The 15,944-nt window shown below is 40.1% G+C and overlaps 1 protein-coding gene across 1 annotated transcript in view; it reads left to right on the forward strand.

Annotated features, from left to right (window-relative positions):
- Nucleotides 1-15,944, forward strand: part of SPAG1 (sperm associated antigen 1) — a 44,112-nt gene that overhangs the window by 9,324 nt on the left and 18,844 nt on the right. The window contains exon 8 of the mRNA XM_063131001.1: nucleotides 3,776-3,882. Within this exon, the coding sequence (XP_062987071.1) occupies nucleotides 3,776-3,882 (107 nt within the window). The remainder of the gene's footprint in view (nucleotides 1-3,775; nucleotides 3,883-15,944) is intronic.

A 15,944-nucleotide genomic window follows, 5' to 3' on the forward strand; every position in this document is an offset into this window, starting at 1 on the left:
ACGAAAGGAGTACAGTGTAGGCGCCAGGTGGACCTCTCTGGGGAGCTCATTCCACAACCGGGGTGCCACAGCGGAGAAATATCCTCTTGCAGCACAGTGTCTGTGTTTTGTTATTAGAAACCTGGATATCTTCCCACTGTTCATTAGGAACCTGGATATCTTCCCCTACATTCACTGCAAAAGCTCATTCCCCTTCACTTTATGTAGGGTCTGAGACAAGACAGCCAGGAATCTGTAGAAAAAAATCCCAGCAGGCAACAAGGACTCCCCTCTGGTAATTAACAGGAGGAAGTTCAGCTTAGTTAATCTAAAGCGGCTTCTTGCAGTCCTGGTGGGAACTCTTTGCATTCAGTGAAAAAAAGGAAGTACCCACATTTCTTGGGGCCGCCATTTTCTAGCACTCCAGAGCAAGGAAACAAAAAGGAAGAATGAATTATGCTTGTGCTTTTAAGAGAAGGTTGATCTCTCTGTTACTCAAAGTAACTTTGCTGTTCTTTTGCAGTTTCTTCCTATAACAATTGACAATATAAATACACATGTCATATGGATTCTTGTGAAGTGTGGTGGTTAGGGTGTTGAACTAGGATTCGAACTGGGGATGTCCAAGTTCAAGGCCAGCCAGACTCACAGGCTTATTGTGTGGATAAAATGGGGGGAGTATTTTAACATGCCCTGAACTCATCGGGGGAAGGACAGCATACAGATATAATAAATGTGAAAGCTTGCCATATTACGTTAAACAATTCTTTGCAGTTGTGATCACATATATTTAGTGTTACACTTAGATAACCAATTATACCTGGATGGGAGAGTGAGACAGGTTAGAAATTTAGCAGAATGGTTATGGAACATAAATTTGTATTCATTCATTCATTATTCATTTATTTATAAAAATATTTATATACTGCCTTTCAAGAGGTGCAAAAGTGGGAGATCATCCAAAATAGACCCACAAATATAAGAGAAACATGCTGAAAATGAGATTTTATTGTTAAAAATCCCAAATCATTTCAGCCTATTTTTATTTTAAGGCCTTCTTCAGAGTGCTGTAAAAGAAAACAAGACAACAAATTACTAAAACAGCATAGAATTTCACCATTAAAAAACAAAACATTTAAATTATTGTACACTGCAAATACACCTGTGCAAACCACCGCATTATTATTATTATTATTATTATTATTATTATTATTATTATTATTATTTCTTACCAGCCTCTCCCTTTGGATCGAGGCAGGGAACAACATTAGTTTGCATTTGTTTGCATTTGTGTTGTACTCCGCCTCGATCCAGAGGGAGAGGCGGGTAACATATTATTATTATACAATATCAATCAAATACATAAAATTAATTAAAAGAGCAAATAAAACCAATACAATATTAAAATAACAACTGGGACATCTTAAAATTCTTAGGTTTAAAATTAATCTGGGTAGGCCTGCCGGAAGACACTAGTCTTTATAGCTGTCTTAAGCTTGGAGAGAATGTTAAGTTGATGCATCTCCTCTGGCAGGCCATTGCACAGTCTGGGGGCGACAGAAGAAAAGGTCCTCTGGATAACAGTTGCCAGCCTAGTTTTGGCTGACTGTTCTCCTCAGAGGACCTGAGTGTGTGGGGCGTATTGTATGGGAGAAGGCGATCCTGCAAGTATTCTGGACCCAAACCATTTAGAGCTTTAAAGGTAATGACCAACACTTTGTAGAAGAAACTCCAGTTCCTCATTAGGTCCCTGAGAAGATAAAGTGTTTAATCTTAGGATCCATTCCATTGCCTTTCTTAGCAGGATATTATCTTTTGCATTCAACCTCCCCAGTGCCCCAAATCTAAAGCATGTTACAAAATGTTTAAATTTAACAAATTGACCAACTAAAGGTGTGTGTGTGTGTGTGTGTGTGTGTGTGTGTGTTTGCTCGCTCTTAATATTACATGGGTGTTCTATCTGTTTCTTCAGGGGTTTCATTGTTTTACCCACATAGATATTTCAGAATTTGCACTGATAGTATAAGTAACAAAATTGCTACTATAGGTGGTGAAATGCTGTAAAACATACTTTTTTGGGTTGAAAGGATCTGCAAATTCAGTCCTTTTAGAAGTGTATCTGCAATAGATACAGTGCCCACATGGATGATGTCCCCTGGGCAAAGCCGTACTTGGTAAAATGTTAGGGAATGCCTGCCTATGGTCCTTGAATTTACTTATCACCAGCATGATAAGACCATCATTTCTTTTAAAATTTATTTCTTTTAAAATAAATGATGGGCTTATCCTGTAATCTGGTATGTGTTGAATTATGTGTCAATGCTTTTTCATGCTCCCCTGTATACTGTTTATGATGTAATTAAATGTCAGGCTGTAGTTTAACTGGCTAGATGATGTCCTAATCTGCTGCCTTAAAAGGTCAGATTGTACTGATTGTGATGCCTTATTGAAATTATGGGTGATGATGACTCACACTTGAGTCTCAGAAACTGCTCATATGGAAGGTTGCATCTTAATGATCTAGATATGTCCACCCTCCTTATCCACCTTTAGGTCTATAAATGGATTTCTAAGGTATTATGATGGATATTAAATTTAATGTTCTCATCCTTAGAATTTACCTATTCAACAAAATTATAAAACTCAGCCTTCTAAAGGGCCCCCAGGGCAGTTTACAATCCTAAACATACAAGAAAAATTGAGAGCAATGATGTTTTTTTAAGTAATAACTTAAAGGACAGCATCAAAAGAGAAGGATTAACAACCATTTAAAAAGTATTAAACGCTTGATGGAATAAAAATGTGTTAGCTGTCCACCTAAAAGCCATCAAAGATGGGCTCTTGTTGAATTTCCCTTGAAAGAGAGTTTCATAACTGGGGTGCTGCCACTGGAAGAAAAACTATTTTATATCACTGCCCTATGCTTCCATTAATGGCGGAACAGAGGGTAAGGCTTGGGTTGACAACTGTAATTGACGGGCTTATTCATGTGGGAGTGGGGGCTCCTTCAGCTAACCTGGCCCCAAGCCATTTAGAGTTTCATAGATAATCTTGAAAACAGCCTGGAAACAAACAGAAGCTAGTGCAGCTAGAACAGGATCAATGTGATATGATTAGCTTTCGTGAACCACCCAGAGAGCTTCGGCTGTGGGGCGGTATATAAATGTAATAAAATAAAATAAAATAAATAAATAAATTTGAATAGTGTGCTAGTGTGCAGATTGTATCAAGCGAGGCTAACTTTTTTTTTGGTGGCTTGTGTTGACCACCTGTATTTATTTACGTATATATTTATTTTACAAGAATTCAATCATACAAGTAATTAAATAATAAATCATTCATATTCCATTTTACAAATAAAAATATATATGTGTCAGATATAAAATGCAGTCTATACTGCCTCATAATATCCCTAATAGGGATTGTGGAATGCCACTCTGTTTGCATTTTGTTTGACTAGACAGTTGTATGGTTCCTTGGTTGAGAAATGGACCTTTTTTATTATGTAAGAACGTAAGAAGTGTCATGCTGGATCAGACCAAGAGTCCATCTAGTCCAGCGCTCTGTTCACACTGAGACTAACTCTTTTAATAGCTCATTACATAGACATTTTGCAGTAGATATAAGATTTTATGTAATTAATGCAGAATTATTTTACATTTCCACTGTACAAAGAAGACTGGTAATTGGGCAGATTAAAATGTAATAAAATAAATGAATACCAGCTGCACTGAAGAATTCATTATGTAATTTAGATCAGTGCAGTAAAATTAACGTACTCTTTCTTAATCTGCAGCTCTTATGCGCCGTGCCACTGTATACAAAAATCTACAGGATTTCAAAGCGGCTGCAGAAGATTTGAAGGAAGTGTTGCATATTGAGCCAGAAAATGCCATAGCTAAAGTAAGTAGTAGTTCATTTCATGGATGTAGCATAAACAATCAATAGTTGTAATATTTTGCACTGCTTGTATTAGACACATTTGTTATTGAGACCTGGAACACAGTTATCACACTAAGGCAGAATCAAATATTTGAGTTCCACTGGCGGAGGTACTATATAGGATTTGGCAGGAGCCCTACTATACAGATGGAATTTGGGATATATTGCTGATATGAAAGATATGTCAATGAAGCTGCCCAAATATACTAGTGAAGATAACAGCCAAAGTGGGGTGGAATTGTACGTGGGATGGGTGTGCACATTTATGCTGTATCCTGTACCTCCCCAACATTTATGCTGTATCCTGTACCTACACCCACCACCATCCTATCATTTGTGAAACTTTATATCAGCCCTCCTGTCAACTTCAATGGGAGGGGTGAAATGTGTTTTTTTAAAGCTGTCTTTGTGTCAACAATGCCCACACCCACATCACCATGAAAGAGCATAGGACATGGTATAATTCATCAACGACGCACCATCACCAGTATATAAACCCATGCAGGGGATGGGATATGCAACATGGGGTGATGTCTCTCTGGCTTCATGTTGGGTACACTTAAAGCTCACAAGGGGGAGCTTTGGTGATGGGAAACTGTCAGGAAAGGTCACTTTGCCCACAAAAGGAGCACTTTGCCCAAAACAACCTGTCTCCAGAACACTCCTAGGAACTTGAGCACATTGCTAATATTTCTATTCCTAGAACCTTAACAGGTACCTCACCTTTGGACTGCAAAGATAAACACCCAACCCAAATTACACTCCATTGAAACAACTGGGGATGCCAGGACAGAACTCCCTACATAGGTAAGCAAGAGAACAAAATATAGGTGCTTCAAGTGTGTCCCATATCTCCTTCCTTTGCTATACGTGTCTTGTCTGAGCTTCTCCCCGCCCCCCCCCCCCCCGGTGCCAACAGTGGGGAGCAGTGTCTCCCACACAGAGGGGGCACTTATCCCCACATACAGGTAAGTCCTCTAATCATTACATCTGTCGACCAAACGCTGATGATCACTTTTGCCTTGCAGGATCATAGCCCGGATGCAGCCGACAGAACAAATTGTGCCCCTGTCATTTCACTGCAACTCCCAGGGGCAAAGGGGTATGTATGTTCACAGTCACTTCAGTCTCCCCTGTCCCCATGACGTTGGGGGGAGTAAGCCTGACCATTGGCAGAACACTCAAGTGACACCACACCCTCTTCTCTCTCAGTTCGTCACAAATGCTTACTGTGTATCCGGGCAAGAACAAATGCTAAACAGCACACAACTGCACAGAACTAATCACAGCCCAAGACTGCAACTGCTGCCTCTTTTTTGTATCTTGTTATGCATCCAGGGCAGGATTACATGCTCCAGCTGCTGATTATTACTCATTGCTTTCTGTCTTTGTTGTCTTTGCCCTCCGTCCCACAGATGCAGAGTTCATCCTACACCCTGTTCTGTGCAGACCAAGAGGAAGGCCCATCCCAGGAGCAGCAGCAGCAGCAGTGATCAGGATGCTCCAGACTGTTCCTCCATGGAAATGACAATTGATTTGCTCCAGGCAGGTTCCTCTACCCTTGCACACTCTGTGACAGACACTTTTTCAACAGAGGAGTGTATTCCCACTAGGAACCTGGTTCCATGAGGGATACTGCAGCTCCTACCCTGTTTTCTGTCAAGCTAGTGTACAAGGCACAGGAGCCTTGCTTGGATGATTGCTTGGCAACCCCACACATGTATCTGTCATGGTCCACTCCATCTTGGATGCTTTTTGATAAAGGCTTTGATTTTGTCATCTGTGTTGTGTCTCTATTTCTAGGCCACGATACTTAAGGATCCCTTTCTCTCACCATAGTATGTTGTTTCAATTGGATTCTGAGGTGGGTGGGCAGGGGACTTGATACTTTAATGGCCTTTTCTCTTTCTGCTCACCCAGCTGAAAGAGTTCTGCTGAGTGGGTGTGCTCTGGTTTTATTTTGCACATGGGTGTGCTCTGGTATCTTTTTGCATTGTAGATATGCCTGGCCCCAACACTGTACACTTTCTGGGACCTGGTGAAAAGATTTTTATTTTCACAGGTATTTTAAACCAAATTTTAATAGATATGTTTAAGTTTGTATCTTTTTAGCTGGTTGAAATTATTGTGCGCATCTTGATTTTTTATGTTTAGATTGTTCGTATGTATTCTTTTTAGGTTCTTATGTATACTGCCCTGAAATCCTTTTGTACATGTCCCAAGTGGGTTCCCACCTATTCCCTCGGTTCTCTTTCAACCTCTGCTGTAGCGGCCTCAGCCTCATGGGAAATCTTATCTCTTATTCACTTCTTCCTGAGAGAAAATTAGAACATGCTGAAGAGAGACTGAAAGAACTGGGCATGTTTAGCCTGGAGAAGAGAAGATTGAGGGGAGACATGATAGCACTCTTCAAATACTTAAAAGGTTGTCACACAGAGGAGGGCCAGGATCTCTTCTCGATCCTCCCAGAGTGCAGGGCATGGAATAACGGGCTCAAGTTAAAGGAAGCCAGATTCCAGCTGGACATCAGGAAAAACTTCCTAACTGTTAGAGCAGTGCGACAATGAAATCAGTTACCTAGGGAGGTCATGGCTCTCCCACACTAGAGGCTTTCAAGAGGCAGCTGGACAACCATCTGTCAGGGATGCTTTAGGGTGTATTCCTGCATTGAGCAGGGGGTTGGACTCGATGGCCTTGTAGGCCCCTTCCAACTCTGCTATTCTATGATTCTAGGATTTATTTTTGGTTTTCCCCTTTAATATTTCTATCTTCTTCTATACCTGTTTTTGTGTGTGTTTGTTTTCTTTGGAGGCACAGAGCCCATATGTGTGAATGCACAGATGACCACTTGAACTACAATTACAGGGAAGCAACATGTCTTTGTGTGTGTGCTGGGAGTCTCCCCCTGTCATTGTGAGTTCATTGGCTCCTTTAGTGTATGCGTGGCATGTGGGCACAAAGTCCCTCATACATGGGTTTTACAGTGATACTGAAGGTGTGTCTGCTTTTCCCTTTGCCTTAGTAGCTTGTAAATTTCATCCTGGAATTCCGTCTTACTTGAAAGCAGGTAGATTCCATTAATTGCCTACAAAATTGAATGGCATAATATATTAGTTAATCTCTAACAAGATACAAGACTCTTTGCTGTTCTTTAGAAATAGCTTCTAGCTCACTCGTGTGTGTGTGTGTTTGGGGGGGGGCTCTGCATCCTCCCCTCCACAGCAACATGATGTTGTAATGACATACAATGTCTGTCTGGTGTCTCTACTTTGCAGTGTGCCAACTCTTCTAACCCCAGCAGCAGCCTGTCTGGGCCAATCGCGCATGCGTAATAATCACACATACACAGAACATTGCCTCCATGGAAAAGTCATTGGCAAAGCTTTTTGGGGCAAGGGGAACAGGGGGGACGATCCCCCAAAAGCTGCTGTTGTGATGTGGCCACCGTGAAGGCTCATTGGCTCCTGCAAGCCAGAGCTAATGAGGAAGACTGAGCCACCCTCATCCTGAGCCACCCTCATCCTTTCTCGGGCTATTATTGGCATCCTTGAAGGATAGCAAGCCACCGCATCATATGGCCAGGACTCAGAAGAGACTCATCATTTAGAGAGAGTCAGCCCAAACCCAGTGCTGCCATGTGTGTAGCAGCAGCTCTGACTGGTCGTTCATTGCAAAGAAATTGTTTGCAATAATCTTTTTTTAATTTTTATATGCCACTTGTTTGTTCATTGTAAGAGGAGAAGAGAGGCTTGACCCACTCTCACAATCTAGGAATGTTGGCAACTCAGCTCAGTAGAGTGTGTCGTGTGCACGTGTGCTGAATATGGCACTGTTTTGCTTTCATCCGAGAGGAGCCAGGAGGGCCACAGCACTATTCTACATTCTTAAGGGGTCCCCTGCTAATGTCTGCTGCATATATTTTTCTTGTAATTCTCAGGCTGGTTTTAATGAAAAGCATGATTTCTCACTTGTTGGGAAGGGTGTGTGCGTTAAAAACATCTCTGGCTGTCTCATGTGTTTGTGTTTTTAAAAATTCATGTGTGGGTCTGGGATGCAGGAAAAATATTTGGTTTATTTTTAAAATCCATGTGTGGGTATGTGGGTGCTTTTGTCTGTGAATTCCCCTCTGCTTTGCAATCATGATCTTAAAGTTCATGTGCTTCAGTCCCCTATGTGTTGCTGGCTTCTGAGAATTCAAAAGACAGCTCCCCTCTGCCTGTGGCCCATCTCCTGCTCCCCAAGCCACAGTGGACATCAGCCACTGCTGAGGCCAAATAATAAATGAGTTTAGTGCAATTGACTTTAGTGGGAGTATGGGGAATTGTGACTGATCCATATATGGTGGATATCGTGTGTGTGTGTGTGTGTGTGTGTATATATAGTGGGTTGGAGTCAGACTAAGAGCAATCTTATCTCTCATCAAAGGCTGCCTGAGCCTGCAGGGATGGAAATAATAATAATAATAATAATAATAATAATAATAATAATAATTTTATTTCTTACCTGCATCTCCCTCTGGATCAAGCTGGAGAACAACATTAAATACAGCAATACAATACATAAAACTGGTTAAAAGAGCATATAAAACCATCACAACATTTTAAAATTCTTCGGTTTAAAATTCATCTGGGTAGGCCTGCCGGAAGAGACTAGGCTTTATGGCTATCTTAAACTCAGAGACAGTATTAAGCCAACGAATCTCCTCCAGCAGGCCATTCCACAGTCTGGGTGTGGCAGACGAAAAGGTCTTTTGGTTACAGTTGGCAGCCTAGTTTTGGCTGACTAGAGTAAATTCTTCCCCGAGGACCTGAGTGTGCAGGGCAGATTGTATGGGAGAAGGCGATCCCGCAAGTGACTTGGATCCAAACCATGTAGGGTTTTAAAGGTAATAACCAACACTTTATACTTCGCCTGGAAACTAATTAGCAGGCAGTGTAGTGGTTTTAAAGTTGGTGTAATATGGTCACCCCTAGGTGTATTTTGAACTAGTTGAAGTTTCCAGACTAGGTACAAAGGAGGCCTCCAATATACTTACAGAAAGCATCATGGGTATAGATCTACTGCTGGTGAAGTTACCCCTGCAGTAGACTCCAAAATAGGGGTGTTTTGGAGGCATGTCAGGGATGGTTGTGGATCCATTGGATCCAAATCCACCAGCGCACCCCTGGAACAGGCCCCAAACCTACAGCAGTATTGAGCTTCAGTGGGATGGAAAATAAGAAAATAGACAAACCACCAGAACAGGAAGGGTGACAAAGCTCCCACCCCACCTTCCGTCCTAGCTATTGTGATCCAGAAGGATGCAGGATGTGGTGGTGGCTCCATGGCATATCTCCCTCCCTATCCAGGTACATAGCATTGCTCTTGTCATTTAGTTGCACTTGGATTTTGTACAGTTTCAAAAGTCCTAAATGCACACGTAAGTACATACCATAGAGGCCTGCTGACAGTCATGCTTTTCTGCCCTATGTATATTCCCCGAAACATAAGTGTTTTTGTCTCAGGGGTCATGTTCCTGCATGACACATGCAATTTTCTGCATGGAAATTATATGCATGTAGAATTATATGCATGTCAATGGTTAATGAAATGCTGCAATCCTAAACGGTGGGATTGGTTTGGACTATATACATTATATTATCAGTGAATCTTGTCTGAGAACAAATACATGATAGACTATACATCACAAAAAAATGGCACGTTCATTTATTAGCACAAGATTCACAGGGATAATAATAACAATACCTTTATTGGGTGCAAGACATATTCACAGTGGGGACAGGCTTGAAAACATTTGAGTTGCACAGAATTCTTCCTCAGACTGGATGCTTAATTTTTTTTAAAGAGTGGATGATGTTAAGCCTTCTCTAAGATTTGTTTCAGTATTAAGACTTGTTTCATAAAGGAAGTTGTGATGTCCACCCCTCCTTTACTTAGGGTTTTCCCTATTATCCCTTCACACCTGGGATAATAAGCCCAAGGAGTGGGATGTCACTGCCAAATCAGCTGTACACACTAACTTAGCTAACCTTCAACCCTGCCAAAATCAATGCCAAGTGGGTTGACTTAATCACTGTTACTATAATTTCTAGTTTGGGGAAGTAGGTGCTGGCTACTAAGTGCTACTATGCGGTAGCGTAAACAAAGACCAGACTGGCACATGGATTTAACTTAGTAATACAAAATAAAAGTGTATTATTTACAAGATGTTGTTTCAGTGATATAGATATTATTATTTACGTAGGTGATTCATAATTAGCCTAAGCCTGCCTCACTACCCCTCTAAATCCTCCCTCAAAGCTAAGATGGTGCTTTGCCAAACTCCAAATCCTCTTTCCTCTCAAAACAGAAAAACCCTCCCCTGACATCATTCCTTCCCCCCTTCCCCCAAGTAGAACCAAACCAGCTGCACCCCCTCCTGTTAATGTAGCATCTCCACAATTGAAAATGCCCCACGTTCTAAGCCAAGGATGGGCAATGTGTGGAAGTTGTTGGACTGTGACTCTCACTAGTCCCAGTCAGCATAGCCAGTGGTGAGGAATGATGGAAGTGTTAAGTATATGAAAAGAAATACTTGCTTAGTCATTAAAATTGTGTGTGTATGGCTATCTCAGGGTTAAACAGAGAAAGTCTATCTGTGGGCAATTACCTTGAGATAGAGGCTGTTCTGGGAACCTTGCCAAGATTCTAAGTTAGCCTCATCACAGCTGTATGTAATGTAGATAAGAATTGTGTAAGATGTGTATATAGTTTCTCACTTGTGTAAAATGGAACTGATCACTGCTTACTGATCACTGCTCTATGATCACTGCTCTCTGTGCATGCCTCAGTGTGCTGATCTGAACTGATCTGAATTGAACTGCACAGAAGCCTGAAGGAAATAAACCAGCTCTGCTGTGTAAGACCTGTGTGATGTGTGTTTGTTTCTGAGCACAAACAGAGTTCCAGAAGGAGAAAAGTTCTGGCACAATAACCCAACAAAGGTTATGGGCCCAGTCCAGTCCAGTCCAGTCCAGCCTAGACCAGCCTACGCCAGCCTAACCCAGGCAGAAGAACCAGAACTTGATGGGAACGGTGCAGTATCAGAACCAGAACCAGGAGTCTGCTAAAACAGAAAACTGTTGATGAAGGAAGACATCAAGCTAAAGCCAGTGCTGCAAAGTGAGGAAAAATCTCAGTCGGCTGACTCTGAGGAGGACTCTGAGCAGGAGGACGGTGAGATACCAATTCCTAAAGCAGAGGAAATGGCAGGAGCTAATATGTCTGTTTTGCATCAATTGTTAGAAAAGCTGAATGACTCTAACTATGCATTATGGTCTTACAAAATGCAAATGTATCTGATTCAGGCTGAACTGTGGTATGTAGTCACAGAGGATCCACCAGATAGAGCAGATCCACAGAATGCTAAATGGTTTAAGGACGATGCAAAAGCAATGGCAGTTATTGCATTAGCTGTGGAAGACTCTCAAATTTCCTTCATTCAGTTTTTGAATACATCAAAAGAGTGCTGGAATGCGCTACAAGCTGTATATCAAAGAGAAACAGCGGGCAGTAAAGTAATTCTAACCCGGAAACTGTATGGAATGAAGCTGAAACCAGGGGAGTCTATGTCAAACCATTTGAAAAGCATGAGAGAAATCTTCAATCAACTCAGGGCACGAGGGATGGAGTTTACAACTATACACCAAGTCTATGTGATTTTGTCAAGTCTTGATTCATCGTACGACGCGATTGTCACCATGATGGAAAGTCAAGAGGAGAAAAATTTAACCCTCGAGTATGTAGCTGGAAAACTACTGGAAACCTATGAAAGAAGACAAGCTTCAAAACAACAGAGCCTTAAACATCCTGTGGCTGAATTTCAACAAAGCCATAAATCTTCTGATGTGGTGGCTGCATTAAAGGCAAGGAAATGCTTTAATTGTGGTTCCACAGAACATTTACGGCGGGATTGCAACAAGAAGAAGAAAAAGCAGTCGACAGCAAAGTGGAGAGAAGAAAACAACATGAATGAAGCTGAATCAACAAAGAAGTGTCTTCTAGCAAGAGTCAAAGAGACAATGAATCCTTGGTTTTTGGACTCTGGGGCTTCAATAAGTATGGCAAAAGACAAACTTTCATTTGTAACCTTGGAAACTTCTACTTCAGAGCAAAAGTGTGTTACCCTTGCAAATGGAACAAAAATCCAGATTTGTGGTGTGGGTAATGTATATTTTGATTGTCTGGGAGTTGAACTACAAAGTGTTTTATATGTACCAGAATTAGAAACAAACCTTCTAAGTGTGTTTCAGTTAACAGAAATGGGGTATGAGGTTTGTTTTACTGAAGAAAATTGTACTATAAAACAGGGAAACAAGGTGTGTGTGCAGGGAATAATGAAAGAATCTTTGTATGTAATTAATACTTGTACAGAAAATGAAGTTGTAGCCAGCAAAGTCACAACAAAAACAATAGCCAATTGCAAACCACACCAAGAGTGTATCCATTTAACTCATAAAAGGTTTGGTCATGCTAACTATAAAACAATTTCTAAGATTCCAGAATTGTGTGAAGGGGTGAAAATCAAACCATGTTCTAACTATGTAGAATGTAATGTATGCAGTGAAACCAAGTGTCATAAGTCAAACATTCCAAAACATAGTGAGAGAACAACAAAAAGAATTTTTGAATTAATACATGCAGATCTTGCAGGTCCTTTTGAGACAAGTCAAGGAGGAAACAGATTTTTCTTGTCTATTGTTGATGATTACAGTAGATTTGGATTTGTGTATGTGTTAAAACAGAAGAGTGAAACTTTTGGAAAGTTTAAAGCCTTTGTTAAGTGGAGTAAAAATAGATTTAAAGAACCTATAGCTAATCTAAGAACGGACCGGGGAGGTGAATTTCTTAGCAACCAATTAAAAAAATTCCTCAGTGATGAGGGTATACAACATGACCTTACTGCTCCATATTCACCATTTCAAAATGGAGTTGCAGAAAGGAAAAACAGAACCTTGCAGAACATGTTAAGAGCTCTATTGAAAGAGTCAGGATTGTCTAATCTGTTCTGGGCAGAAGCTTTGTCCACCTCAAATTATTTGTTAAACAGGCTTTACCACTCTGTACATGAAAAAACTCCATATGAAATGTTTTACAAAAGAAAACCTAGAGTGTCACATATAAGGGTTTTTGGAAGTAAATGTTTTGCTCATATTCAGAAAGAAAACAGACCAGGAAAGCTAGCTCAAAGAGGTTTGGAATGTAAACTGTTGGGATATGATACACAAACAAAAGGCTATCGTTTGTGGTCTCCATATCACAAAAGTGTAATTGTGAGCAGAGATGTAGTTTTTCATGAACAAATGCAGGAAACAAAACAGTATGTAAGTTTGCCTGTAGAACAGAAAGCTGTAGAAACAGAAGAAATTCCTAAACAATCTCAGCAAGAGAGGGAGGGGGAAGAAACTGTGGAGGAGGAAACTATGCCTGTAACTATGCCAAGACGATCAGAAAGGGAACGCAAAGCTCCAATTCGTTATTCAGATGAATACCAAAGCAAACAGGTTTCTCATAGAGCTTTACTAATAGCCTATGAACCTACTTCATTTGAGGAAATTCAGGAAATGGAACCTACAGAAGCTCAGGGCTGGCATGAAGCAATGTCAGAGGAAATCAGAGCAATGGAAAAAAATGAAACGTGGGAGCTAGTACCTTTACCTGAAGGTCGTAAAGCCATTACCTGTAAATGGGTATTCAAAGTAAAACAAAATGAGAAAGGACAGGTGGAACGTTACAGAGCAAGATTGGTAGCAAGAGGATTTGCTCAAAAATATCTAATAGATTTTGAAGAAGTTTATGCACCTACAACAAAATACTCAAGTGTAAAACTTTTGTTAAAAATTGCAGCAGAAAAACAATTGAATGTATTTCATTTTGACATCAAAACAGCTTTCTTATATGGAGATTTAACAGAGGAAATTTACATGACTCAACCAAAAGGTTTTGTTAAAAATCCAGGGTTAGTTTGTAAATTGAAAAAATCCATATATGGTTTGAGGCAAGCAGCAAGGTGTTGGAATAAGAAACTGGACAATGTATTGATCAAAATGGGTTTTAAACAAAGCAAAGCTGATCATTGTTTGTACACAAAACAGGATGGTTCAAATGTAGTGTATTTGCTGATTTATGTAGATGATTTGTTACTGGTTTTTAATGAAGAAGAACAGAAAAACACATTTGTAAACCAGCTGCAAAGACATTTTGAGTTAAAAGACCTTGGTTCAGTGAAAAGTTATTTGGGAATGCAAATTTCAAAAGATTCTAACACAGGGTCATTTCTGATTGAACAAAGTGGCAAAATTAAAAAATTGCTGGAAGAACACAGCATGGAGAATTGTAAAATTGTTGCCACTCCTATGGTCACTGATTTTCAAAATCAGACAGACAGTACTGAAATGGAAGACATACAGAAATATCAGAGTGTGATTGGAAGTTTACTTTATCTAGCAAACCTAAGTAGACCAGATATTACATTTGCTGTAAATCTTTTAAGCAGAAAAATGACAAAACCTTCTGTAACTGATTGGACAGCTGTAAAACGTGTATTGAGATATCTAAAAGGCACAATCAATCACAAATTGGAAATATCTACACACAAAGATGGAAATTTCTGTGTTTATGCAGATGCTGACTGGGCTAACGCAATTGATAGAAAGTCTACCAGTGGAGCAGCATTCTTTTACAATCAATCTTTGATTGATTGGTATACAAGAAAACAAAATTGTGTAGCAACCTCTAGTGCAGAAGCAGAATATATCAGTTTATCTCTGGCTTGTAATGAGATTGAGTGGTATAAACAATTATTTGCTGATCTAAGGTTGGAAATTGAGACACCAGTAACCATATTTGAGGATAATCAGGCATGTATTAGTATGGCTACATCTGAAAAGTGTAAGCCAAGAACTAAACATGTGGATGTTCGTTATTCTCATGTGAAAGATATAATTCAGAAGGGCTGGATTAAGCTTGAATATTGTCCATCTGAAATGATGTTGGCTGATTTATTCACAAAGCCAGTATCAATGGTAAAACACAAAGAGATGCTTTTAAAGCTGGGTCTCAGATTGTAACACAATTTAAACAACATGCGCAAGAGGAGGACTGTTAAGTATATGAAAAGAAATACTTGCTTAGTCATTAAAATTGTGTGTGTATGGCTATCTCAGGGTTAAACAGAGAAAGTCTATCTGTGGGCAATTACCTTGAGATAGAGGCTGTTCTGGGAACCTTGCCAAGATTCTAAGTTAGCCTCATCACAGCTGTATGTAATGTAGATAAGAATTGTGTAAGATGTGTATATAGTTTCTCACTTGTGTAAAATGGAACTGATCACTGCTTACTGATCACTGCTCTATGATCACTGCTCTCTGTGCATGCCTCAGTGTGCTGATCTGAACTGATCTGAATTGAACTGCACAGAAGCCTGAAGGAAATAAACCAGCTCTGCTGTGTAAGACCTGTGTGATGTGTGTTTGTTTCTGAGCACAAACAGAGTTCCAGAAGGAGAAAAGTTCTGGCACAATAACCCAACAGGAAGTTGTGGTTTGACAGCATCTGGAAGGCCACACATTCCCCATCCCTGTTCTAAGCCTTTGTTCACAGGAAAAGATGTACCATCCCTTTGTGCATTTTATGGGTCTCCTACTGTATGTTCTCCAGTTCTGTGACAATGTTTTTGAGATGGGGCAAGCAAAATGTACACACAGTGTTCTAAATGAAAGTGCAACATTGATTTATGCAATATCCTTTTGATCCAGATGCTTGTGTTCTGTATGGTTATACATAGTTTAGACCAATCAGTGTATAATGAAGCTGGCTTTTTGTCCTAATGTGTAGCATTTTGCTCTTACTTACATTGAATTGCATTTCAATCTACCTTGATCAGGTAACTACTACTATTTTGATTGGCTTGTTTTTATAGAAGTTTCTATACAGTAATATGTACTTTGATTATGATTTCACATTAGTTTCTCCAGGTTGTTTTC

The sequence above is a fragment of the Elgaria multicarinata genome, chromosome 7 (genome assembly GCF_023053635.1).
Source record: "Elgaria multicarinata webbii isolate HBS135686 ecotype San Diego chromosome 7, rElgMul1.1.pri, whole genome shotgun sequence".
NCBI lineage: Eukaryota > Metazoa > Chordata > Lepidosauria > Squamata > Anguidae > Elgaria > Elgaria multicarinata.